Here is a 24,784-nt window from a genome sequence, read left to right as displayed (position 1 = left end):
GGGGGTAAAGGAGAGAAAGCATCTACTTACTATCTGCCTTCCCTTCTTGTAGGCAAAACAAAAATCTGGACCAAGCATCCTCTTTTATCAGCTGTAAAATCTCTCAGTGCAACTCTACGATTGCACTAAACTATAACATCATAGCAGTTTACACAAACAAAAAGCTTCTCATCTGGGCTACCTCTTAAAGGCAGGCTCAAACTATATGCTTTGTGAGATTCCTGATAAAAGCTCCAGGGAAAAGGGCTAGAGACAGTAAACAACAATTTTATATGACTAATCCAATATAATCCTATGCTGGGTAAAAAAGCCATCTGCATGGATTCCCACTGAAGTGCTTTAATAACAGCGCAGCAAGCCTCTGGCTGTCATGCTGAGGAAATGCTCTTCCACACTCAGGCTAATAATTCCAAAAGATTACTTCCCTTTTTGTTTTGTTTTTTTTTCCCCCCTCTGTTTTTATTAAAGCTGTTAGACGCTTGTTGTCCCATTTAAGTCCCTATTGGGAGATCATCCATCAAACCTGTGAAGTGACAAAGATCCACGCTAAAGGCCATCTGAGGATTCTACGTTGATGGCCAGTCAGCTACGGAGAGGTCACTCTCTCTCTGCAAAACTACAGCCTGTTTTATTGCATCACTGCGGCCTGCAATTACTGTCCAAGAAGAGAACAGCAAGCTGTCTGCTGAGGCGGAATTAAACCAATTCCAGCTGCAGCAGCTTCCCCCGAGTGACCCTGGTTTTTGCACCACTGTCTGAGCAGACCTCAGCGGGGATCCCTGTGTGGCACACAGAGCAGCCGTGCCAAGGAACGCTGGGCAGCGGTTTGGGGCAGGAAGGGAAGCAGACTACCACCTCCAGCTGAGCCACACCTAAGTCAATTAGGGCTTCACACCCTGGGAGAGAAGGAAATCCATGACTAGTCTTCTGCTCTGAGGTCAGAGAGAGCAGGTTTTCCCCTCCACTGAGCGTTCATTGTCTCCAGGAAGGAAGTCCAACATCTACACAAATCTGGCTGGGGCTCAGGAGGATTGAGGCAGACAAAGCACCCAAGAAACACTAGTATTTCAGGTTCATCCAGGATGGGCCTATTCCAAATGGATGAGATTAAACACGTGGCGTGTGTGTAGGTTATGAGAGGCATGTGAGAGGAACTGGCTCGAGTTTGGGGTTATGAAAGATCAGAGGTTATGAAAGACCTTGGCAGTTATGAAAGACGAGCCGAGGGTCTGATCCAGCAAGGGAGAGAGCAGCCTCAACCTGCTCGGAGGTGAATGGATGTTCAAAATCACCCAGCAGCTCACAGGAGGAAGCTCACACTGCCTGGGCAGGCCTAGGCTAAGGAAGGCTTGAAAATAAAACTTCAGAAAAGTAATATATAGAAAGTTGTCACAGACTTAGGAGAATGGCAAAGAGATATATTGCCATCTGTTTATAGGCCTTACAGGTAGCTCTATTTTTTTGCAAATTTTTTGAAAGGTCTTAAAATACTAGCTGCAGCCACTGATTTTATAAGAAATTATTTTTTCTGGCCTTCTCTGTTTTAAATCTTCTACCTGCATAAGCCACATAGCTGCAATGAATCTGTAAAAAACAAAGGTTCATTCAGATATTTCAACCTCTGAAGTTCAGCCTCTGGTGATCATATTATGAATATTCTACCACCGAAATGAAGATTGGGGAAGTTTTACTGGTTAAAAGCTTATCTTCCAAATGCCACTCAGACCCCACTTAGAGAAAGGATGTACTCTTGCTTAGGAAAATATTGAGGAGAGCACTTCCCCACTTGCAACAGTACTTTGTGGTGATGATTTCTGTAGTTACCTTCCATGAGGATACTTCTGCATCCTGCCTACTGCCGCTATCATTCACACTGCCCTGCTTTTAAAATGTACTTTAAATAGACCTTTCAAATGCACCTGTGGCAGCCTAATCACAACAGATCTCCAGGCATTGAGGCAGACCTGAGAGGTATTGGAGGAAACAATCTGCTCCTCATCAGAATAGGACCTAGCCAGTTCAGCAAAAGGTATAGACTGTTTTACTGTTGGTGAATTCAGTAACTAAAACTTTTTCTTTCAAGGAAAAACACACTTTTATTGTGGTCTGAGATGCTCCCTAGAATGCAAAGCCATGGTTAACTGTACATTTTCTAATTTACCAAAGTTAAAGCTGTCTATGCTACATCTCAGCAGTCCACAAACCTCACCAGGAATACCTTCACCCATCTGCCCCTGCACAGAAACTCTTTAGGGAAGGTCCTGAAGCCACCTGCAGCCATGCTGAGCATGGCAGCAATAAAAAGCACAGAATTCCAAAATCTGTCCTTATGCAGTTTTGTTCATGCAAATGTGTTCACCACTAAGGCATATCTATTCTAGCCCTGAAAATGAAACCCTCGACCACAAAGCAGGTGCTGAAAGACAACAGCAGGTTTCATACATTCGATGTACTTAATGCATCTTTTAAAAACCTATGCTGATGGACCCTGGACTCTCTTTTTTTCCCATTTAATGCCAAGTGTGCATCAGAACAAGTCATTTGGAAAAACCTCACTCCGACAGATAAAGTGTGTGTTCCCAACACTCCCTCGGTGTTTGAAAGTACTACAGGCTGGCTGCTCTATTGCATAAGCGTGTATTCACTGTGGGCTGCCCTCCTTCTCCAAGGCGGATCCGGAACCCCTCAGCTGTCTCTCCCCTACTCTGCCGACCCAAACGCATGGCAATTTGGCTTATATGGATTCTGGAACTGTGGGTTCTGAATTCTCCTCATCCTTGATAAATCCAAAATGACACACGAAGCCAAGTGAAAAATCTGAAGGGCAATGTATTTCTCACCACTCATTTGAACTCTCAAGCACTGGCAAGCTGCTGAACTTTAAAACCTGAACTGCCTTTCTACTCCAGGAGCCGCTTTTCCCCACTTTCCCCCTTCACTCCGGAGATGGCCGATGCCAGCCTCCAGCTTTTCCCCCAAAGTCCCGGTAACGCTGACAGCCGGGCTCCTGTTTCCCGGGGTCGCCCTGGGGAGACGGGGGCAGCGATGCGGTGCCCTTCCCGGGAGTGCGGCGGCTCCTCATCTCTTGGCAACCCGGAGCGCCCCATTCCTCCCCATCGCGGCGGTACGGGCGCCATGTCGGGCGGGGGGCCGGGGCACTGCGATGGCGGCGCGGCGCATCCTGCTCTCCGCATCCCGCCCTCCGCGGCCCCGCCGCTGCCCCCCGCGGCACCCCCCGCCTCCGCCGGCCCTCCTCCGCCCCCGGGGCTCACCTAGAGTCAGCGCCCAGCAGCCGGCCCGCCTTCCCCATTGAGCGCGGCGGCCGCCTCCCCCCGCCCCGCTGCGCTCGGCGGGGCGGTGCCGGGGCGCGCAGTGACAGCGCCGGGCACCCTCCTCGGCGGGCGCTGCTGGGCGGGCAGCCGGGCCCCCCGCGCCCCCCGGCCCCGCTCCGGGCAGCGCAGCCGCCGCGATGAAGCCGTGCGAGGAGGAGGAGGAGGAAGGGCGGGCGGCGGCGGCCGCCGGCGGCTCAGGGGACCCGTGGCAGGAGTGCGCGGAGGTGGCGGTGCAGCTGGCGCGGCGCGCCGGGCAGGTGAGGCGGGCTGGGCACCGCCGGGACGGGCTGCCCCGCCGCCGGGGGAGCCTCCTCCCGCTCCGGCACGGGGAGGAGGGCGGCAGGGCTCGGCGGCCGCTCAGCCGGGCCACCGCCGGAGCCCTCGGCCGGTTCCCTCTGCCGCGGGAGGGATGACGGCAGTGGGGTCTCCGTCCCGCAGGGGGGCCCCATCCCTCGGGGGCCCCATCTCCTGGGGGCCCCATCCCTCGGGGAGCCCCATCCCTCGGGGGCCCCATGCATTCGGGGGCCCATCCCTAGGGGCCTCCTCCCTTTGGGGCCCCATCTTTAGGGGCCCCAGTCCCTCAGGGGGCCCCATCCCTCGGGGGCCCCATCCTTAGGGGTCACATCCCTCGAGGGGCCCCCATCCCTTGGGGACCACATCCCTTGGTGCCCCATCCGTCGGGGGCCTCCATCCCTCAGTGCCACTTCCCTCGAAGATCTGTATCCCTCGGGGCCAGCATTTGTTTTTGAGCAGCCTGTGCAGAGGAAAATAATCGTGTCAGGGTGGTTTGCCTTGTTATATATAGCACTGTGTTCAGAGTGACTGAAATTCACTTGCTAGGGACAAATCAGCTGTGTCTTCGGTATAGTAGCTTATTTCAGAACCATGTTTTGACACAGCAGAATGTTTGTCATCTGAGGAGACATCCTAGCCCCACTGTATGCAACAGCAAAAATTTCACCAGGTCTGACAGATTCAAGAAGTAGAATCATTAGATTGTTTAGTTGAGAAATTGGGAAAAAAACCCATAAACTTGAGCGACATGTATTTGTCTCTTGCTTCCATTCTGCTCTGTTTTGAAACAAACTTTGTACCTATACACTGTGATTTAAGGAGCCCCCCTTTCTGTCTTGAATCCAGGACCCATAACTTTTCCTTAATACATTGTTAAACATGTTTTCTCCTTAGTACAAAACATACACAAAGATGAACAGAATGCCAGAGGAGAGGAGACTTGCTTTAATAATGCAAGGGCTAAACGGATAATCCAAATCAGGATGACAGGTCATGCACTTACAGACTCTCAAAACAGGAGTTTCTCCAGCATACTCATTCTGCCAACCATTTCACAAGAGAGACTCATGACTTGCTCAAGACTCCACACCTTATTTCTCAAAATATCAATTTGTGAAGACAGTTGTAACCTTCTCCAGTCATTTCACTCACCCAGAAAATTACGGCACCTTTTCCTGGAAGAAATAAACATCCCAGAAGATTAATCCTTGAATCTTTTTAGTTCACAGTTTGCCATTGCTACCTTGCAAGCGGCAGAAAATAGCTGATTCCTTGGCAGGCCAAATTTAAACCAGACAAGGATGTTTGTTTAATAGGACTTTTGAAATTGGGTAATTTTTTATTATTAATTTTGTCATGGTAAAGATTCTTTTTTGTTACAAAAGGCATCGGAAATCCTTGTAGAAGAAAAGGTGCAGGTAGGGCCTGTGTCTTCTATTTAAACGTCAATCCAGCTGTTGCCAAAAGAAGCTAGAGATAAGGACACCAAATGCAGTGTAACATGAGTTTTATTGGACTGGATTTTTGTTGAAAATGGACTGATAAAAATGGGGGTTACTTTCATCACCAGTTTTCTGGTCTCCCCTTTTGGCTCACACAACTGTTTGGTTTATATTACATTATGTTTCATGAGTATAAGTAAAATACATCTTCTTTCCACAGATAAGCATCTATAGTCTGTAATAGCTTCTTCTGAACTTAAAAGAGCAATAAAGAAGTGATTGCTTGAGTCTGTGTCTAAAATTAGGTTGCTAGAGTAGCCAATATTACCAGGTTAAAATCATTGCCTCTCTTGCCCATCCTGTTACTTACTTCTATTACTTTTATGAAATATCACAGGCTCTCATTTAATATATAGGGATGTTTCATAATGAGAATGGCCACTGTTTTGTAATCTCAGTAATTGACCCGCTTTGAAATTATAAGGCCGCATGTAACTGCGCTTTTTCAAACTGCTCTTTTGTTTTTTCTGGGAGTAAACTCTGCTTGCGATGTTCATTTGAGTACACCTGTAGGTTTGATATGTTTTTTTTGCACAAGAAAAGCAGGCACGGCTAGTCTCTGCATCTTTGATAGTATTTGAGAGCACCAAGTAATACTTGCACAGTTCTCTCCAATTGCAGAACTGGAAAAACTTCACCAAAACAAGTAAACGTGCATCCAGGTGAAAACAAGAATAAGAACCTTACACTAGAAGATAGCATGTTGAAGTCCACGCAAACTACTTTCTTCTTTTGATTTTCTCTTTTTTTCTTTCGCTGTGAAATCTCTGTAACCTAGGGACAGCCCATAATACACTGATAAAGTATGATAAAATACGTTTACAGCCAAAGTATAGGATCTTGCTGCCAATTTCATTGTACAATAGTGATAAGATGCAGTCAGCTCTTTCCATTTCATCAAGCTGTAGTTCCTTTGATCTTCTGCTTACCTGATGCCTGTTACCTAGAGTCAGACTTTTATGGAGCACCATGCCCAGCTGGAAAGACCAGGCAGTTTTAGGAGGTATCTACAAACTTTATTGTAAGGCTTCTGCAAGGAGAGGAGTTGAGTGATGCTCTCAAAGGACTCTGAGGCAACGGGCTCTAACACTCCTTGCAGGCAGATGATTTTCAGGGATTATTCAAGATAAATTGAATTCTGGGCTGTTCTGAGCTATTTTATCACTTTCTAAAGAGTAAAAATTGTTTCATCTGTTATGCAGGAAGTGTGTTCTTTGTGTGGGACTCTGGCTTGGACTGCATACCTGTACAAGCTGGAGCAAATGCATATGAGTTCCTTTTGTCAGACCCTCTGGAAGAGGCAGAGTTAGACCCGTCCATCCCGCAGCATCACCTGTGGTACTGGGGTTAAGACTCTATGGAGATGTCATGCCCGTTTGTGGCTGATGACCTCAGCCCAGCATCATGACTTCTCTCCTGCTCTCCTCTTGACGTTGCACAAAAGGTGGGGAGAAGCAGACCAGTGTAGAACTGGTAAATGTGTGTCGTGGATCCTTGGCATGGGCCCACAGAGGAGATGAGTGAGAAGACCATCGGCCCCCACTTTATATCGGAGTCACACCCTTGGTGCTTCCCACCTCCAAAGTGACAGGTGCCTCACGCTGGCACGTGCAGGCCACCAGGGAATTGGACAGGATTAAAGTTTAAAATGGTCATGAACAGCGGGGTAAAGGATCAGAAATGAGAAATAATAAATTTGAAGTGGAGATGTGCAAAGGACTGTATTCAAACAGGAGCGATCGAGTGCTGCAGCATACGATGAAATTAGCTTATTGCAGAGCACATCCACAGGAGAGAGGTTTCATCTTCTCTTTTCTTTTTACAGCAAAGCTCAGATGTGATCTCACGGCCCTGCTGAGCATTAGCACATAGTGATTCAAATGGCTGCAGAAATGTCCTCAATCTACTATGTATTAAGAAGGAATAAAAGTCAAGAACTTGGCATTGCCAAGAAGAAATCTTAAAATCTTCTTAGGTTCTGAGCAGTATAGGCAATATAAAAGTAAAGAACAGCAATTAAAATAAAAGGTATCAGCATAGCAGTTTCTTTTATAATACACAACTGAGGTGGCTGGAGTGTTTTGCTTTTTGCTTTGAGGAGCCCAAGGACCTTCCTGGATCTGCGCTTTTATGGTAAAACATTCAAGAAAAACACACAGGGCAGTGAGGGGAGTAAAAAGATTAGATGTGGTTAATATTTTGATATACAATAATGAACTTTAGCATAGTCTCAAACTAAAAAGTATTACCTGCCCGTATAAGCTCAGTAAACAGGCACAGCTGATGTTTTACAGCTCACAAAAGACAAACATTTGTCCAGATACCTTCTGGACGAAGGCAACCGTCAGCGATACCCATTACTTGTCAGAACAACCATCTCGCCCTTCAAACACAGTATTTTATACTGTGAAAACCAAGAGCTGAAATTGAAATTTGTGAGTTTCTGGTTCCCTTTCCCATGTGTTCTTTGGTCATCGAATATTTCTTGATGGTTTTAAAATACTTTGATCGATGAAAATTTAGATAAACAATTGACAGGACTTGGAATATTAGTCTTATTGCTGCTGGTAATTTGATAATATAATTCTACACAAATAAGTGGTACTTACTTTTTGCTTTGTTTTGGTTTTCCTAATTTCAAATAATTTTTCGTTTTTACTGGTTAAAAAATAAGTTATCTGTTTTTGCATCCTGCTCCTTTATTTTTCTTTTTAATGATGAAGTGGAGGAAAAAAAATGCAGAAAGAAAATGGGGAAAATGGGAAAAATCTTTCATTAATTGTTTTCCCATATGTGCATTTGCACTTGATGTGGTTTAGTTCAGAGTTCAGAGTTTGTAGCAGTAAAACCCTTGAGAATGAGATAAAAAACTTTTCCAGAAGAGAGTCCAGGTTTAGATCACTGGTTTCATATCTGGGGAAAAGTCTAAATTTTTGTTTTTGTTAAATACATAGCAGTTCTTTGGGAACTAGTGGGTGGTCAGTATTTGAAGTTCCAAAAACCAATGAGAAAAAATAAACTGTGTGTCTTTGTTGGCAAAGAAAGAAACCACTGGAGTTTGCCTTATTGCATATCTTTTAAAGGAAGACAGCAGTGGGGTATTAGCCCTGTAAAAAAAAAAAAAAAAAAAAGAGAGAGAGAGAGAGAGAAAGAAAGAAGTTTCTGTGAAAAAAAATCCTCGGCCTCAAAGCTTTTTCTTATTTTGTTTTTTTTTTTTGTAATTTTCTCAATCATGAGGACTGCTATCATCCTTTTATTTCATTAGTTGCATCCCAGTCATCAGTCCTTTTCTGAACTGTCAAGAGTGGTTCTTGGAGAGTGATTCAAAATGCCTTGTTCCCAAAGAATGCTCATTAGCTCAGAAGGATTTTTCGTCAAAAGAATTAGAACAGCCTCTGGTAGAATTCGACCTACAGCTGTTTTTCAGGATTAGCTTTATTTTTCAGTAAATATATTATTTTAGTATGCATAGGCTGAGTGCCCAACAAATCTGATTTATGAACTTCTGTTTCAGATTATTAGGAAAGCTCTCACAGAGGAAAAACAAGTGTCCACAAAGACATCTGCAGCAGATCTTGTGACAGAAACTGATCATTTTGTGGAAAATTTGATTATTTCTGTTCTGAAAGAGAAGTTTCCCTCCCACAGGTGAGTGCCTATAGAAAGAAACTATCAATGACCTTTGCTTGTCCTTTAAGGGTTTTTTATCATCATCATCATTATGATGTGATGCCTGTACATAAACAGGTTATAAATTACTACATGGGGTGTTAACCCAAGGTTTTAAAAATAGATCAGATTGTTGACTCCTCTTGCATTATTATGGCAAACTTGAAAATTACAACTCTCAGAGCGTGCACAGGTTAGAGAGAGGTTTTGTATTAGTTGGCCAGGTCTGGTTGGCTGCAGAGACTCTGAAACTGATTTCTACATTTTACTTCAGTGGATAAAATTCATCTTCCTGCAGAGCCTGCGTGTGCCTTAAATACTGTATGACTTCCTTCTAACTGTGTGCATCTCTGGTGGAGATGAGCCTGGCGTTCTAGCGCTGTGCAGAAATCAACAAAGAAGAAAATCTGGAGGGCTCAGCTACTAATCTGATTGTCGGCGATGCTGCTGGGCAAAAAAAACACCACCATAGGAAGGAGCAGAAAGAATATTTTATACTAAATATGGCTTTCTAAACACGTGTTGTGTGTGATGGCATATTGAAGCAGTGCTGTACAGCATAACATGTGGTTCTTGGCTGTGATTTGCAAGAGAGTGCCAGGCTTTACAAGCCTGTTATTTGTGTAATATTCCTTCTACTATTGCTGGCTGTGCTTTTTCCTCGTCTCCGCTCTTACGTTAGGGTTTTTTCCCTTGAACAGTCTGGCAGAGAAAGTAAAACATACGCATTTCACATAAAATGAGAATTGTCAGAAGCTCTCGGGTTACTCAGAATGGGAACAAAAGTTGTAAGGTCAACATCGACCTAGGAATTGAAAAATCCTTGACTCTATCAGCTCCTCACAATTAACTTCTGACTTTATAAGTAAATGAAGGAATTACCATTACTTCAAGACATAAAATTATGTTGGCCATAGGTTTTGGATAGAATTTATTCAGATTAAAACTAAATGTAATTGGATTAGATTAACATACTTGCAATGAGGAGTCTACAATAGCAAGCAAGGGTTAAATTAAAGTGCAGTGAAAAAAATTAAAAGATCGTTTAGATCGTATTCAGTCTTTCCCCTGACCTGTTGAAAAGCAGCACTGAAGATTTCTGTTATTTCTTCTTCTAAATCATCTTGATTCTTATGGTCTCTGAATAAAGGAGTTAAAAAAATGAAAAGGGATCTTATTAGAATCTGTACCAATTGCACTGATGTGTAATTGCGCTGTGCCAATGGCAGTGATGAGTCTTGACATATTGGGAATGTACTCAGAAGTAAAGAGAAATATTAGGAAAATATGTTCAAAAGGTAGTTCCATCCCATGTTTCTTTCTTCTCTCTTCTTGGCTTAGTGATTTATATCATGTTCCTTCATGCTTCACTCACGTTTTTGTCTGTGCTCACTCTTTACTACTCTAATATGGTCCATGTGAGTCTTTTCAAAAGGATATTTTTTTCTGATAAATCTTTGAGTTGTGGGTAGTCGCAGCCAGAATACCAGGGGCTACTGGTTGAAAAACGCTATCCTACCTTTACACGTGTTACTGTTACACAAGCATCTTCTGCATTACTTGTGACGTTAAATCTGTAGACATTAAAACCAGGACACAGCAGTTAAAGAGGGTGACATCCAACCCTATCTTCTCAGCTTTCTGCCTTCAGACCCCCACAAGGGGAGAGGTGAGGGACAGCCCCAGTTTGAACCTCTTGCACCTCACTGGGCATCACTCCTGCTGCAGTTGATGTGTTGTTACAATTTCCCTGCTGTTCCAGCAGTGAATTTCAGAGCGGCACCGTGGTATGAACAGATGTACTGTAAGGCTTGGCTAAAATTACTAGACTCATTTTCAGTGGGAGTAAACTGTAATCCAGATTTGAAGAGAGGTCGGCAGAGCTGGCAGCATGTCATATTAAATTAACTGTTTTAATAAGATGGCTACCCCTCCCACTTCTCAAGCTGTTCCTAAGATTTTGTCTCCAGTGCTTCACACTGAGTGTTTTGCTTAGTTTGCGCGTTTTTAGAGGACACAGAGCAACACATCTGGTGTTGACCTTGAGGGACTCTCACAGTTCCCTGTACTGTGTACCAGCAAGGGCTGTTTTTTTTAACCCATCAGCCCAGATTTCATAAAATGTGCACCTAATTTGTCCTACATTTTGGAAAAATTGCCCTTGAGCATGAAGACTTTATCAATAGCACTGCTGTGCTCCAGGTACATTTTAGCATTTCTGAACTCAAGGACTGCAGCGTCACGCCCCCGTTGTAAGGGAAAGGTGAGGGACAGGCTTGCGACACTTGAGGACAAATCATCTTACACAGAAATGCTCCTGTCTTTAAAGAGGTTCTCATTTCACCTCTCTTTGACTGGCAAGACAATGGCTATAGTTCAGGCTCTGGCAGAGGGAGCTGGCAAAGGGCTGAAGCACAGGCTTAGTTTATGTGGAAGATGGACAATCTGAAATGGGATGTAAGCTGCTTCATCTGCAAGATGAGCTTCCTCTGCAGCTAGCAGCACGAAGTGTCTGGTGTGGTTTAGGTGCTAATTACAGGATTTTTAAAAGTCAAATGATGCAGCACCAACAAGACAAAATAATGGAATATTTAGAGTAAGGAGTCTGCAAAGTGTTATGTTAAACTGAGAATTTCAAACACTTGTTCAAGTCTCTCTCATTTCTCAGTTGTACACGAGCACTTTGTCCTTCCGTTGTTACCCTTGATGGAGATGAAAATAGTAACAAACACTTCCCAGTTACCTTTTCATACAAAGTGGGAGTCCATAATGCCATCAAAATAGTCTGTTTCTACAGAGGTCAAGGCAGAGTACCATTTGAAAAATTCAATAAGTCTCCTCCTGTGCTGTCTGCAGAACATTTTAAGCTCATGGTTGCAATTGTTATCTGGAATCATGCAGTACATGGTGAAGACACAAAAGAAAACAGCTGCTGCTCTAGTCCTAGGGAGTCATCTGTTTCTGAAAAAGACATTTTCTCTTTATTTTACCCATTTTTTTCCTTTTTGTGTCTTTGAGATAAGCTTTTTTGTCCTCAGGTATTTGCAGGAACTCTGAATACCATTACCAATTGTTCGAATGTGAAACCACCAGCAAGATTCAGTACTAGCAGTTGGATTCTGTACCTTTTGTATATATAGGGCTTTATGAAAATCTGTGAGAGTAGCACCTGCACACATCCCTTATAGAAAGAGATCCTCAGCGGTTTGTGGGAGAGCAGGGATAATTAAGGTCAACAGGAAATATGCCAGAACTGGATGTTTGTTTCCCAGGGAAAAAGGAGAAAAAAAGATTGCTGAAAGGAACTGGGACAGAACAGCAGAAGAGAATATGACCTCAGATTTTGTTTTGTGCCTTATGCATCCAAACAACAAACAAACAAAAAATAATAATTTGTTGATTTTTTTCTGGGTCATGGGAAAAAGAAAGTTCAGCTTTGTAAACCTTTTAATTTCCTGAATCAGACTGTAAAATTCAAGTAGGAGCGAGATTGTGGATTTTCAAAAAGTGCATTATTTCCTGCTGACTGGATTTGACTGCAAAAGAGAAGGAGGTACAGTTTGCAGTTTATATTACTTTCTGCAAGAGACAGGCCTAACCCACAAAATTATGTTCTGCATAAAAGAAATCTTCTTCTAGAGTTCCAAGGATGCTAGTTCAGATCCATTTCTGCATTCATTTTCATGACTTTCTTAATGGTATATTGGGAAAGTGAAAATAAAGTTCTTTTTAAATATATAAAATAGTATGCTATAGATTTGAGAACTCTCTTTCAAAGTCTCTATGAAAGTTCCCAATTACTGAATTAAAGCAATACGTGTGTCTACATTTTTACAAAAATGTTATAGAGAGAGAGAGAAATTATCTCTTAAAGATGGAATTGTATTTTCCAAGCCACATACCTAAGCTAATGTTCTGGGGATGCTTATTTTACCCCGTACCAAATGCAGGTTCATTGCCGAAGAATCCACTGCTGCAGGTTCAAAATGTGTCCTCACCGACAGTCCGACCTGGATTATTGACCCTGTTGATGGAACGTGCAACTTTGTGCACAGGTAAATGGACAGTGAACTGGGAAACACATCTAAAAGCAACATGTAGCTTCTCACAGATCCACCCTTCCTCTTGAAGGTGCTTTACCATGGTAGGTTTGTTCCTTTGACTCACAAGTGGGAGTCATCCCTTTATCTCTTTGTACCTCGCATGGTGTATCTGAGGGAGGCTGTGTTTGTGCTGGGGGGAGCTCTGCACTGTTATCTGAAGGTAAGCTGGAGTTTCTGCTGACTGCCTAATGACCCAGAGCTCTTGACTCACAGCTCGTTTATACATTTAACCACATGTGAACGTGCAGAGACTTGCGCTGAACTGGAGGAACAAGGCTGTGGTGTAACGACACTTGGCCTCACGCCTCACTTCTTTTAGGAGTGGTGTTTTCTCCCTTTCGAACACAAATGCTCTGTTTTTCCCTGGGTAGTACAACCACTGCACGTATGTACAGTAGAGCTGAAGACTAAGCTGTACAGAGATACTGGTTTTTATTTTCTAAAGTACCCCTGCAAAATGAAATCCGGGGGTCATTACTGCAAAAATGAAGACTTTTAATTCATCATTTGAATGCTAGGAGTTGTAAACTAATGACTATTCATAATATATCTGAGTAAAACCCTTCAATATGCTCTGCCTTATAGTTAGTGGCCTAAAGTAACTGCCTGTATCATAAAAACAAAAAAAGGCATTTCCTTGACTTTTAGTGCAATTACACAGAATTTGAGGGGATGTGGGGTGTCATGTGATGATGTTTCATGCAATTAAGTGAAATTTCCTCTTTCTAGCAGTATTTTCTGGACCTTTGAAGCCTTTTTCAAAACTTGTTTCCTAAGAAATGAATTTATTTCATTGTTTAAAGTTCAATAATTATACCGTAGTCAAAAGGACCAAATTAAATACCTGATCATCCCTTTGCAAAAAGTGAGCATAGAGGAACTGTTTTCCTTTTATGTTGATGTTAGCACCAAGTTATCTCCATGTTACTTAACTGCTGTCTCAGATGCATAACTTGAACAAAATGTGCTCTTAAAAGTGATGACTTGTTATAGCGTTAATGATTTTATACTGGAAAATTCAATTACACTGAAGCAAAAAAATCACTAAAATATACAACATCCTTAGTATAAAAATTGTAATGTCTTCACGTGTTTATTTCTTCCCTTCTCCAATGTTGTTACATTTTTAAAGGCACTGGCAAAGTATAAGAGTCTGACAAAGGAAAAATAGTACAATGTCAAGTGCATTTTGAGACAAGCAAACTCACAGAGCTCCATGTGGGTTTTTGTTGCCTAAGGGAGTTGCATAAGGAGTAAGTTGAGATCTTTTCATCCCTAATACTTCATTTCTTATTTTTCACAGATTTCCAACAGTGGCAGTAAGCATTGGATTTGCTGTTAACAAAGAGGTATGAAGTATGTTCTTTAAGAGATATGGCTAGAAGCCTCAAAACCATGTGGGAATTTTAAATAAAACAAAATTTTTTTAAGATCAGTCACTACCCAGGTTTTTCCATGCTTTTTAAATGCATCTAAACACACTCTACTCATCTAAAATCTTAGTCCTGCAAAACTTACTGATGCAAACTGGCAATTAAAAGAGAATTCTTATGAATTATTATAAAAATTGTAGGATTTACATGGAGAAAAAGGGAGTACCGGTGTGAACAAGGTTGTGTTAGACAAAAATCATAGTAAGTTCAATATAGTTCTGCCCCTTCATAATTTGAATATATCTCCCAGTGTTCTTATGTTATTGCTTCTTTCCTGCTAGCAGTACCTGTGAAAACTAACTCCTGCTATGAATCAATTTAGAACTGATTTTATGAAGAGTGCAAAATTATGGGCCTAGTTCATTTTATCTGCCTTTATATTTTTCTTAATGTAGTAAAATAGCTATATTTACCACAATGAGAGCTTGATTACAGCAAGGACGGGAGACTACTTAGACTTCATATGTGCCAGACTGAGTTTCCTAGCTGTACTCATTCATGCTTTTCTCCAGATGTTGCCAGTTTACAGTGTGATTGTATAGAGAAACTAGCTACTCGAATTGCCAAAGAATGTGCCTCTTTCAGCCTAACTCAACAATCTTAAATACAAGTATAGCTTTAAGTGAAGCCAGCAAGAATTCTGTTAAGTAACAACCTAGTTTTCAGATGTGCTAGTACCTCATACTGATTTAAACAGAATAATGTTGTGTACTTTTTCGGTTAGACTTTTCAAACATGGAAACTTCAGAGAAACACCTCCATGCTTTTCTGAAATTTATTCATTCCCAGAGGTCCTTTTGAGTACTACATATTATTATCAGACAGTTTTCTCTAGTATTTATGTTTTCTAAAACACCATCACGATTTTGATGCTGCGTATTTTGGGTTATGTAAACTAAACAAAGCTGAAACAAAAATAAAGAATGATGTTAAATCTCCCTCAGTAAACAAATGGGAAAAGCAGAAAAAAGTAGTAAACTGAAAAGGAGCCAAAGTACACACAAGGGAACTGGCCTGAATATAAGCCTTGAATGTACTGAAGAAATTCCTGCAGATGTCTTCAGGGAAAGAGTCTATTAATAGTGTGTTCCTCAAAAAACCCCTTTGGTTTAGAAGGGACCTCAGGGCAGGGAGTGGGGACAGTCTATTCCCTTTGAATTGTCTTTGATGAACACCAAGTGCAGCAGAAAAAGATTTGGAGTCTAGAACACCTGAGATGTTTTCTTGACCCTGTTGCCACCTTCTGACACCTTGAGCAAGGCACTTAATTTTTGTGTACCTGTCCACCCCTAAATTAAATAATGCTAATAGTACTTATCTAGGGGTGATTTTCAGAGCTGACCCTTGGAGTTTGTGAAGTGCTTTAAAATCTTGTGCTGAAACTTATTAAAGTAATGGGAATTTTAAATACCAAGGGTCAAATTTGGACCCTCTTCTCATTGGTAAACAGAATCTCCCACAAAAATTCCAGTGTTGCACATTCTTAAGCTTTCATTGAGGGTCACAGTATTTGCTATTTCTGTCCAAATTCCTTCTCTTGCAGTCCTGTGACTTCAAGAGATTCTCACTTTTATGTGTCAACAAAAGGATTTTCCAGAGAAACATTTGAACAAGTGACCAGAGTGCACTGCTTTGGTTGAAAAGGCAGGCAAATTAAATGCACCATGAAAGTTGAAGTGCATACAAAAACATCCACCGTTAATGAACAGTGTGCCATGACTTCTGGTTTAGATGCCCTACTTGATCTTGGGGCTGCAAATCTTCAGGGTCCAGCCAAAGTCAGTGGGATTACTTCAAGGTGTAAGTGCTCACCAGTGGAAGCAAAGCATTCAGAATCTTACCTTAGTGGACTTGCATATTTTCAGTAAAGACATGCAATTGAATTTGAAATCAACTTAGCATTTAAGCCATTCTTATGTGAACAGGAACAAGCTGCAAGTAAGAGTTTAGAGGATCAGGAGCACATTGCATTAACTTCTCTTTATAAACTGAATTTTATATGACCTATATCTCAATATCATAGTAATAGTAAAAATATTCCAGTTTATTAGCATTATAATCTTTGATTATGTGTACCAATTAAAATATTGCTGATCTTTCTGCCATTAGTAGTTGTTTATATTTATGATGAGTAATTTGAGTTGCATTCATTTTTTTCCTTTTCAAAATCTTAAAGCTTGAATTTGGTGTAATTTACCACTGCACTGAAGAACGATTATACACTGGTAGAAGAGGTCAAGGGGCATTTTGTAATGACAAAAGGCTTCAGGTATCAAAAGAGACAGGTTGGTCTAGATTTTGTTAGAACTCTAAAAGGAATATGTTAATTTTGTTTCAGAGTTGTTGCAAATCATCATTAGGATAATGAACATCATTATCCTGATGGAAAGTATTTCACCTGCATGATAATTTTGTTGTTTTGTGTTTGTTTTTTTCTGAAAAACCACAACTTTCCTCCTTTTCTTTTTAAAATATACATCTGAATATGAACTATTTAAATAATCCTAAATAATTTTGCTTCACAGCAATTGTTTAAAATAAGGAAGAGTGTGTAGATTCACCAGTTTCATTCCAGCTGCACACTGGCATAACTTTTTCTAAGCAAGATGCAATGGGAATGGTGAATCAAACTCACAGTACTATGGCGGCTGTTATTCACTTATTTTCCAATAAACTTTTATGTCACAAAGTGTGTTATGTCTGTAGGCATACGTGCTAACAGTAAACTAAAGGATGCATGCTTTCTTAGGGGTTCTCTAACAGCTTGCTCTTGTATGTGAGGTATGTTTCAATGTACAAATAGCCAGCAACACCTCGTCAACAGTTTAATAGAATTCTTTTATTGGTAATCCAGGTCATAGATCTATCTGTTTGCCTTATGATAATAGATAACAATAGTCTGATGTGTGTAGAGAAGTTTTCTTCTAGTCAGTTAAAATGCAGAGGAGAGCATAACACTCAGTTGTAAGCAGAAGCAGACATATGCCAAAAATGTACACCGTTGTACACAAGAGATGGTAAAAATTTTCCCCCAAAGAGATTTAATTAGCTTAAAACACAGTAAATTCAATCAATTTAACACAGAGATTTCCTTAATACCCCAAGCAGACCCTGCATCAAAATTTCGCTGAAATTTGGGAAGTTTGGCTGTTCACCTAAATTAATAGTGAGCTGGAGTCTCCTTATTTAGAGACATGGAGCAATATGTAAAGTCAATGACCCCTAAGATTTTAATCAATAATTATACATCACATTTTTGTCAGTGATCGAGTATCTCGTATTCCACAAAAGCCCATGCTGGCAGAGACTGTTAGGAAGAACTAGGGATGCTCCCAGCTGGGCTGGATGAACCACTGTTGAAATGGCCTCCCTTGCTTTTGCAGTCGGAGAGTTCTGGTTTCCAGTTGGTCAAGGAACAATTTTGGCACATGTCACTTCTGTCTTCCTGTCTCTGGACATCTGATCTATGTGGGTGTCTAGAACATAGCAAGGGAAGTAGACCTTCTGCCCTTTCAAATGCTTTGAAATTTTCTTTTGTTTTGAGATACATCATTTGGTGGTGGGAAATTTTCACCGGTGAAGCTGGATCTACTTTTGCCTCACTTCTGCTGATGTTTTAGGTGTTTTAAATCACAGTTGCTCTGTAAGGGCTGTGGCTTCAGTGAAATGAACCAGCCCTGGAAGAGAGACTGTGTTTCCCTGTACCCACCATTGGAACTGAAGTGATCGTGATGTGTTTGAGATCCAAGCTGTCATGTTACTTCCTGCCTTTTGTTTCAGGAAACGTGACCGTTGTATAACGTTGATCTACTCTGTACATTCATTGTTCAGATTTAATCATCTGAAATCACAGCCCAGGCAAAACACTGTTTTTTGTAAACTTGCAATTTTATAGAGGTCTGGTATGGGAGTCCAAGCAGCTAGGACACACTTAAATGAAGGATCCATCTTCCCTTTGGTCTTGAGTGATACTTTCTTGTCACGCTTAGATTCATGTCAGGCCTTACATGTGCTAATACTTAAATGTATTTTCTTTTTTTAGTCTCTTGTGGTCAACAGAATTGCTCTTTTCCTCATAAATTTATCCGTACCACTGTTAAATCTCTTCTACGAAGCCTACTTATTTTTTGGCCTCTATCAGAATGAGGAATAGTCAGTAAATTTGATACTGTATCTTCAGTTCCTGAAATCCCATCTAGTCTTGTGATCAGCCAGCTCCTTTTCCTAAGTAGACACCTCCTTCTTACTTACCTTAGTCTCTTCATCCAGTTTCTACCTGTAGCCTTGATGAAAATCAAAGAGATCCATTTATGCATTAGAAATACAATTAATAACTCAAAAGAACAAGTATGTTAGTCACAACCTAACAACGACTGGTGTGGTGTGAATGCTTGGTGTGTTTTAGCAATGAGGTGTGCATTCAGTGGTCTCTAATTGTAAATTGGGTCTGTTATGGAAAATAATCTAAGGCAGATTGCTTTCACTATGCAGAGTTTTCAGTAGCAGCTAAACAACAAATACCCTACAGCATGCCTGGATTGGTGGTTTCATATTTTAATGCAGTAATTTAAAAAGTGTTTGTTAACCATAGGTTGTTTCCTATGGTTAAGATTCGTGACAACCTGTAACTTTTAATCTAATTGCATACCTGTTACTCACCAACCATTTTACCACATTGCTTGAATCCATAATGTTCATCTCCAATACTAAATTCATTGGCAGCCTGGGTAATTAAATGTCTTACTCCAGCCTAATTTGCTTTTGAAAACCTCCTTGCTACTTCTGCTGAGAACTTTCAGCTTATGCAATTAGCTGTAATGAGCAGGTAGATGTTCCCTATCTGAATGAATGCCTCGCCTCTAACCCAGGATAGGTGACACCTGACGTTGGGCACAGCCTAGTTAGTAAGTAATCAACCACTAAACCTTTGAGTTTTGTCATCTCTCTAATACCTCTGAGTTCAGCTGGCACAGCAGAAGCAGGGACACTTGGCATTTGATCAACCACCTCCACCTACACTGGCATACGCTTGTTATTGACTGGCAATATTCAGATCTCACGTGAGGACTGCTTCAAGAGCTTTCAAGTCACTGTGAGTCTCTCCTTTGACTGTGCACAAGGCTGATATCTTCACCTGCTCTAGGTCAGAATTGCCCTTGCTGAACACAAGACAAATAGAACATTCACATATTATTATGAATAAAGATACTGCTTTAGTTTGTGATAAGAAGGGATTTCTTTAAGTCATAAAGGTATCTTCAGTCTTTGAAATGTTGGAATGAGCTACTACTGGGTGACTGGTGATTTAGTTAGAAACTTTTCTTTCTTCTTACTGTGTTCCTAGATGTTTAGAATTGGTTAACATATTACATTAAAATTCCCTTATTCAAGAGCCATCCTGTTTTTAAATATGGAATATTTTTAGTTGACTGCTAATGTTAGTGAATTTGCCAAAGGGTGACCAGTCAATGAAATAAAACAATGTATGGAAAGAGAAGGAATGTAAGAATGCATTCTTGGTTTTAATCTTCCTTTTTTGGGGGGTTTTTTTAATATGCTTAGAGCAGACCATTTGATATGAAAAACCTAGTTTTGCTTGGATTTTTTGCAAAGTTGTCACTTATCCTTTGAAAGAGTTTGGGGTAGAAAAAGGGACACGAAAATTATTTTTGTGTGAAAAATCCATTAGTGTTTAACTTAAAAATGAATGTACAGAACCTACCTGGAAGCTGTTGAATTAATGGAAACATCTCCCTGCCATTGCAGATATCTCGAAGGCCTTAATTTTAACAGAAATTGGTCCAAAACGTGACCCTGCAACTTTGAAATTGTTCCTTGGCAACATTGAGAGATTGCTCAAGGCCCAAGCACATGGGTAAGATACTTTACAATATATGTCTCACATTTGCCATGAAAAAGTCATTAAAACAAGTAGTTTTTAAAAAACTCCAACCAAACAAGTGTGTTGTACGTTTTGTGATCTCAACACATAGGTTGAAACGAAAGGCATTTTCTTTACATTACCATGTCCCCTTCTCGTGGGGTTTAGGGTCCGTGTCATTGGGAGCTCAACGCTGGCTCTGTGCCACTTGGCGTCCGGCGCTGCAGACGCCTATTACCAGTTTGGGTTACACTGCTGGGACCTGGCAGCGGCGACTGTCATCATCAGAGAGGCAGGTGGCACTGTGATAGACACTTCAGGTGAGCATATCCTTGTTTTCACTGACTTTTGGGGGATTGAGTGGCTACTTCAGGGCAACTTATTACCTCTGTACTGTGCTTTCCCTGTGGCTCTCTCTCATTTCTCACAATATTCTGTAGAAACATCTGTACTCTCCACTAGGCTCTGGCTGGTTGTTCAGGACACACTCATGTAATTCCAGCCTGGAATTGAAGGTCTTCTGAGTCAAACGGTATTTCCATGACTTTGAGTAATTCCTTGAAAGCATCATATTTACTGTACAGAACCAGCCCAGGAGATTGGTAGGTGTGCTCAGACTCCAAACGCATTCAACAGAGACAACCTCCCAGGAAAGGAGGACTCTGAGGTACAAATCTGAACATGTATGACTGAAAACTGGTCAGAGAGAGTGAAGGACAGCACAGTCTCCAGATTATTACTTTATTCATTTAGATGGTACACATCTCCAGTACTGGTGACCAATACCTGGATACTTTGGAAAGATCTGGTGGATTAAGAGGAAGGGCATGCTGAATGAACTAATTTCTTTAGTACCCCTACCTGTTGCTAGAAGGGAATATTGCATTTATTGTTAGATACTGAACAAATCTAGGCATGCACTGCTTCTCTTGCATACTTTGTACCTAGAATTTTTTAAAATAACTTTTTGCTGGAGATGTTCAGACAGAAGTTGCTGAATTAGGTTGTTCTTCCCACCCCAAAAGGAGCTACATATGAAGTTTTTTCAGTGTTTTTGAAGCTACATAATTACACCATGGCTCACATTTAAGACAGTTCTTATTAATCCTCTTGTCCTCAGGGGGACCTCTGGATCTTATGTCCTGCCGAGTGATTGCTGCGGGCACTAGAGAGATGGCCATGTTCATAGCTCAGGAAATACAAACTATTCACTACAGACGGGATGACGAGAATTAAATACCTACAGCATGGAGTTTGCCCTCCTGAACTATGTAACTTTTGCAAGATGGGTGGCTTAAAGGGTATGTGATTTCAGCAGGATGCTTTCTGTGGAGATTTTCCGTGTCAAATATTTTTTATAAATTTATTACAATGCGGGAAGGCATAGGGAGATTTTTAAACCTCTGAGAATTGTGTTTCCTTTTTAATATGTATCTCTTTCAACAGTATCTTTTTTATAAGATAGTGTATTTTACTGGTAGTAAATTAGTCTCAAAATTAAATTGTAATTTCATATCTGTGGGGCTGATATTTAGTCTTTTGTAACATGCAGCTAAAAATGGAACTTTATTTTTACAGATGCAGATCTCAGGTAAATGAGCTTTAGGACTGTAGTAAAGGATGAGTAGTTAAGATGTGTGCCTATAATACCCTTGTTCTATGATACTTAAGAATGCAATAAAAATGACATTGTTGTTTTCCCAACTACGTCATAGCTATACATCCATATATGTACATGTATGTATGTTTGTGTGTGTATATATACATATATATATATATATACACACTATATGCATGTATACACACACATACTCACGTGTGTATGTTTATATGGGTATCCTGGATGTTTACAGCAATTTAGAGAATGCATAAAAGAAAGGTAATGTTGAAAGTTATTTTCAGGTAAAGAGTACAGGTTATTTAGGTGATTCTGGTCGGGGCTATCCAGATGGCAAATAGCAGAGCTGATCGTGGAAAACGTTTAGTTACTTTACAAACTGTCCAGATAGTTTTGTTTCCCTTCATCCCTCTGCATGGGTATAAATCATACTATCCTACAGGCCTCTGTAAGATACTCCAACCTGCAAACACTTACTACCATAGAGTAATTATAGTTAAAACCAGGAATATTGAACTCAAACTGAGCTATTCACAGTATTAACTATGACACACAGTAGGAGGCCAGCAGAATAGAGCACAGTGTCAAGGAGCTGTTGATTTTAGAGAAACTTGGAGCAGAACAGCAGGATTTGGCCCCTTACAGGCAAGTGATTAAAAATATGCACAGAAGATAATGCTTGCAAAAAGTTGTAAACCACATGCCCGTCTTGCACAAAGTTGTAATCACACTTTTTGATCAGAAAAACCTGTAAAATCTGTTGCATAGGTTTCCCAAATACACAGTTGTTCTCTATCATTGTATCTAGCCAAGGTTATAATTTCTATTTAAATTATGAGCACAAGGAAAATACAAGTGTGTCCGAAAAAGTAGTTGATAAAAAAATCACTTCTATTTTTTCTTCAAAAATTTATTTTAGAGGTATCTTTTTTTACAAGAGTCCAAGTTAAATAAAGGAATGAGCCCAAAAAGTTGGTTAAAAAATTTAAACTTTTTTTATACACTGCATGTGTAGAATTTGTCATTGTGTTCAGGTATCTGCTTAGAACAAACTAAACAGTATTTCTTAAAAATAACCTTGTGTGTGTTTCTTGCAATGAGAAATGTTTTTCACTGAATATAACAAAAAATTCTGTGTGAATTCTTGATGCTTTTTTTTCACAAGAAATGCAAAGTTTTGACTGTGTGAAGAATGTCTAAAACCAACTAAGCATTTAAGAGCTGATGGTTCTTACCAGAAAACCAATGCTTTCCATCACAGTGATCAATGTTTTGTCACTGCTCCCTTTTACCCCCTCCATCTCTTTGTACCCTCCCCCCCTATTTGGAAATGGAGATTGTAAGCCCTCTGGGGCAGGGACTTTGGCTCTGGGTTTTCAAAGTGCTAATAGGATGAGATTCTGGTCCACGACTAGGCACTGAGGTGCTATAATAATACAAATAATAAATACTAATAGGCTCATTTGTCTCTTGTTCACTCCCCCCCCACACTTTCTGAGCACAGAGGAGATCCTAGTGACAGATGCAGTGTTGGGTGGCACTGCTGTGATCCTAGGGTGCTTAGCCTTGGCAGCCGTGGGAGCAGCTGGAGCTTTAAAACTCGGGCTTGTGCTGTGACTGTAAGCCCTGTAAGGAAGCTTATGCTGGCAGGGAGTCAAGTGTGGTGCAAGCTCAGCCCCACTTCATCCGCTCTCCCTCCTAACCCCGGCCCCCGTCATTGCTCTGGGAGAGAAGCATGTGTGAGAAGCTGCTTCATGGCTCCAGCGAGGTTTCCCAGCAGCTCAGCCCACTTGTACAAAGAAACTCTCTGACCCAGTTAGGGCTGGTGTGCCTTGGTGTCCCAGGGCTCGGCAAAGCAGGGGAATCTGTGCACCGACTTCAGTGACACATGCCAGGAATTTTCAAAGCTGGAAGCCAAGCGTGGTGGGAAGGGAGAGGTGCAGAAACCCATTCACAAGTTCTCATTTGTGGTTTTTATTTGGACTATAGTTGAAGTATGTTAAACTGGCAGTGTTTGTGGGGAGCAACAGTCCTGTCTCCCCCACCTCCTCTGTCACCTATGTGCCAGGACAAACATTTCTGAACCCTTCCAGAGGACCAGATGAGTGAAGTGATCTGCCTGTAAATTACCCCAGCAAACAAAAAAGGATTATTTTTCAGGCAGATCGTTTTCTCAAGCTAGTTCAGCCCCTGGGCACCACAAGAAGCTGACTTCAGGCACCACAGGGGGCAGCGAGGGGGCAAGCAGGACAGCTGCCTTCACAGATGCTGCCACAGTACACCAGTTCAAACTTTGCATCAAAATGCAGCCATAAAACTGTTTGACTACACATATTGACTGAAATAAATTGTACTGGAGTTTGTCCTCACCTTTTTTTCTATTGGTAGCCAAATGAAACTTTGCTCAGCATGCCTGTCCAGCAGCTATCCCTGTGAGTACAAGCATTCATTGCAGAGTTAGTGCAGCACATTAGCAAGAAACTTAAATCCCCCCAAATGCTTAAACATGTGGACTCTTTTCCCTGCCAGCTGTTGTAAAATGCTTCGACTGTTTTCCTCTGCACACATTACAGAGTATATAATGGACCCGAGACGGATGAAGATTTTCTCCATGGACACCAGCACAAAGACGCCTGTGCTCAGAAAAGCTTCCTCTGTAAGCAAATGGTGTTCAGCTTACTGGAGCTATCCCAGTTCATGTCTCCATCCCTCACCAGCTCACTGGTGGAGAACATTTTATGCCTCCAGTCTTGCTGACCTAGTCTCAAATGGTGCTTTCTGGTAGAATAAGGAGTGAAAATAGCTGTAAACCAGGAAAATGGTCGGTGGCTGATTCCTTTGCGGTGTGTCTTGAGCTTTTCAGATTTTCCAGAAGAAATGTCAGCGTGTTTCGTATGTCCTGAAGGACTGATATTTGCTCTGTGATTATACTAGCTCTTAAAGAAATACACA

The 24,784-nt window shown here is 41.3% G+C and overlaps 2 protein-coding genes across 3 annotated transcripts in view; one reads left to right on the top strand and one right to left on the bottom strand.

The window, feature by feature from the left end:
- The window catches only part of MPPE1 (metallophosphoesterase 1), a 32,694-nt gene extending 29,343 nt beyond the window's left edge, over window positions 1-3,351 (bottom strand). The window contains exon 1 of one of the 2 annotated variants that reach the window (XM_027899503.1): window positions 3,273-3,351. The gene's annotated coding sequence lies outside the window, so the exon portion shown is untranslated. The remainder of the gene's footprint in view (window positions 1-3,272) is intronic. The other variant, XM_027899499.1, reaches the window with a different exon arrangement.
- A 24-nt stretch (window positions 3,352-3,375) lies between these two features.
- Window positions 3,376-22,898, top strand: IMPA2 (inositol monophosphatase 2). Its single transcript, XM_027899507.1, has 8 exons — window positions 3,376-3,589; window positions 8,643-8,776; window positions 12,748-12,852; window positions 14,204-14,249; window positions 16,510-16,618; window positions 20,100-20,208; window positions 20,383-20,534; window positions 21,335-22,898. The coding sequence occupies exons 1-8, from the start codon at window positions 3,470-3,472 to the stop codon at window positions 21,448-21,450; spliced, it is 891 nt and encodes a 296-aa protein (XP_027755308.1). The 5' UTR covers window positions 3,376-3,469; the 3' UTR covers window positions 21,451-22,898.
- Window positions 22,899-24,784: the final 1,886 nt, after the last annotated feature.

Source organism: Empidonax traillii, unplaced genomic scaffold (assembly GCF_003031625.1).
Source record: "Empidonax traillii isolate 1590-97213 ecotype Southwest subspecies unplaced genomic scaffold, ASM303162v1 scaffold672:size601241, whole genome shotgun sequence".
Lineage (NCBI taxonomy): Eukaryota > Metazoa > Chordata > Aves > Passeriformes > Tyrannidae > Empidonax > Empidonax traillii.
Note: the sequence above shows the minus strand (reverse complement) of the source record. Positions and strands in the feature narration are given on the sequence as shown.

What these genes read in the sequence shown, in the direction of transcription:
- IMPA2 (XM_027899507.1), top strand. Translation starts at nt 3,470, where the DNA reads ATGAAGCCGTGCGAGGAGGAGGAGGAGGAAGGGCGGGCGGCGGCGGCC. An exon ending in GATTTGCTGTTAACAAAGAG is followed by an intron (nt 14,250 to 16,509) that starts GTATGAAGTATG and finishes AAAATCTTAAAG; the next exon opens with CTTGAATTTGGTGTAATTTA. An exon ending in CTCAAGGCCCAAGCACATGG is followed by an intron (nt 20,209 to 20,382) that starts GTAAGATACTTT and finishes CGTGGGGTTTAG; the next exon opens with GGTCCGTGTCATTGGGAGCT.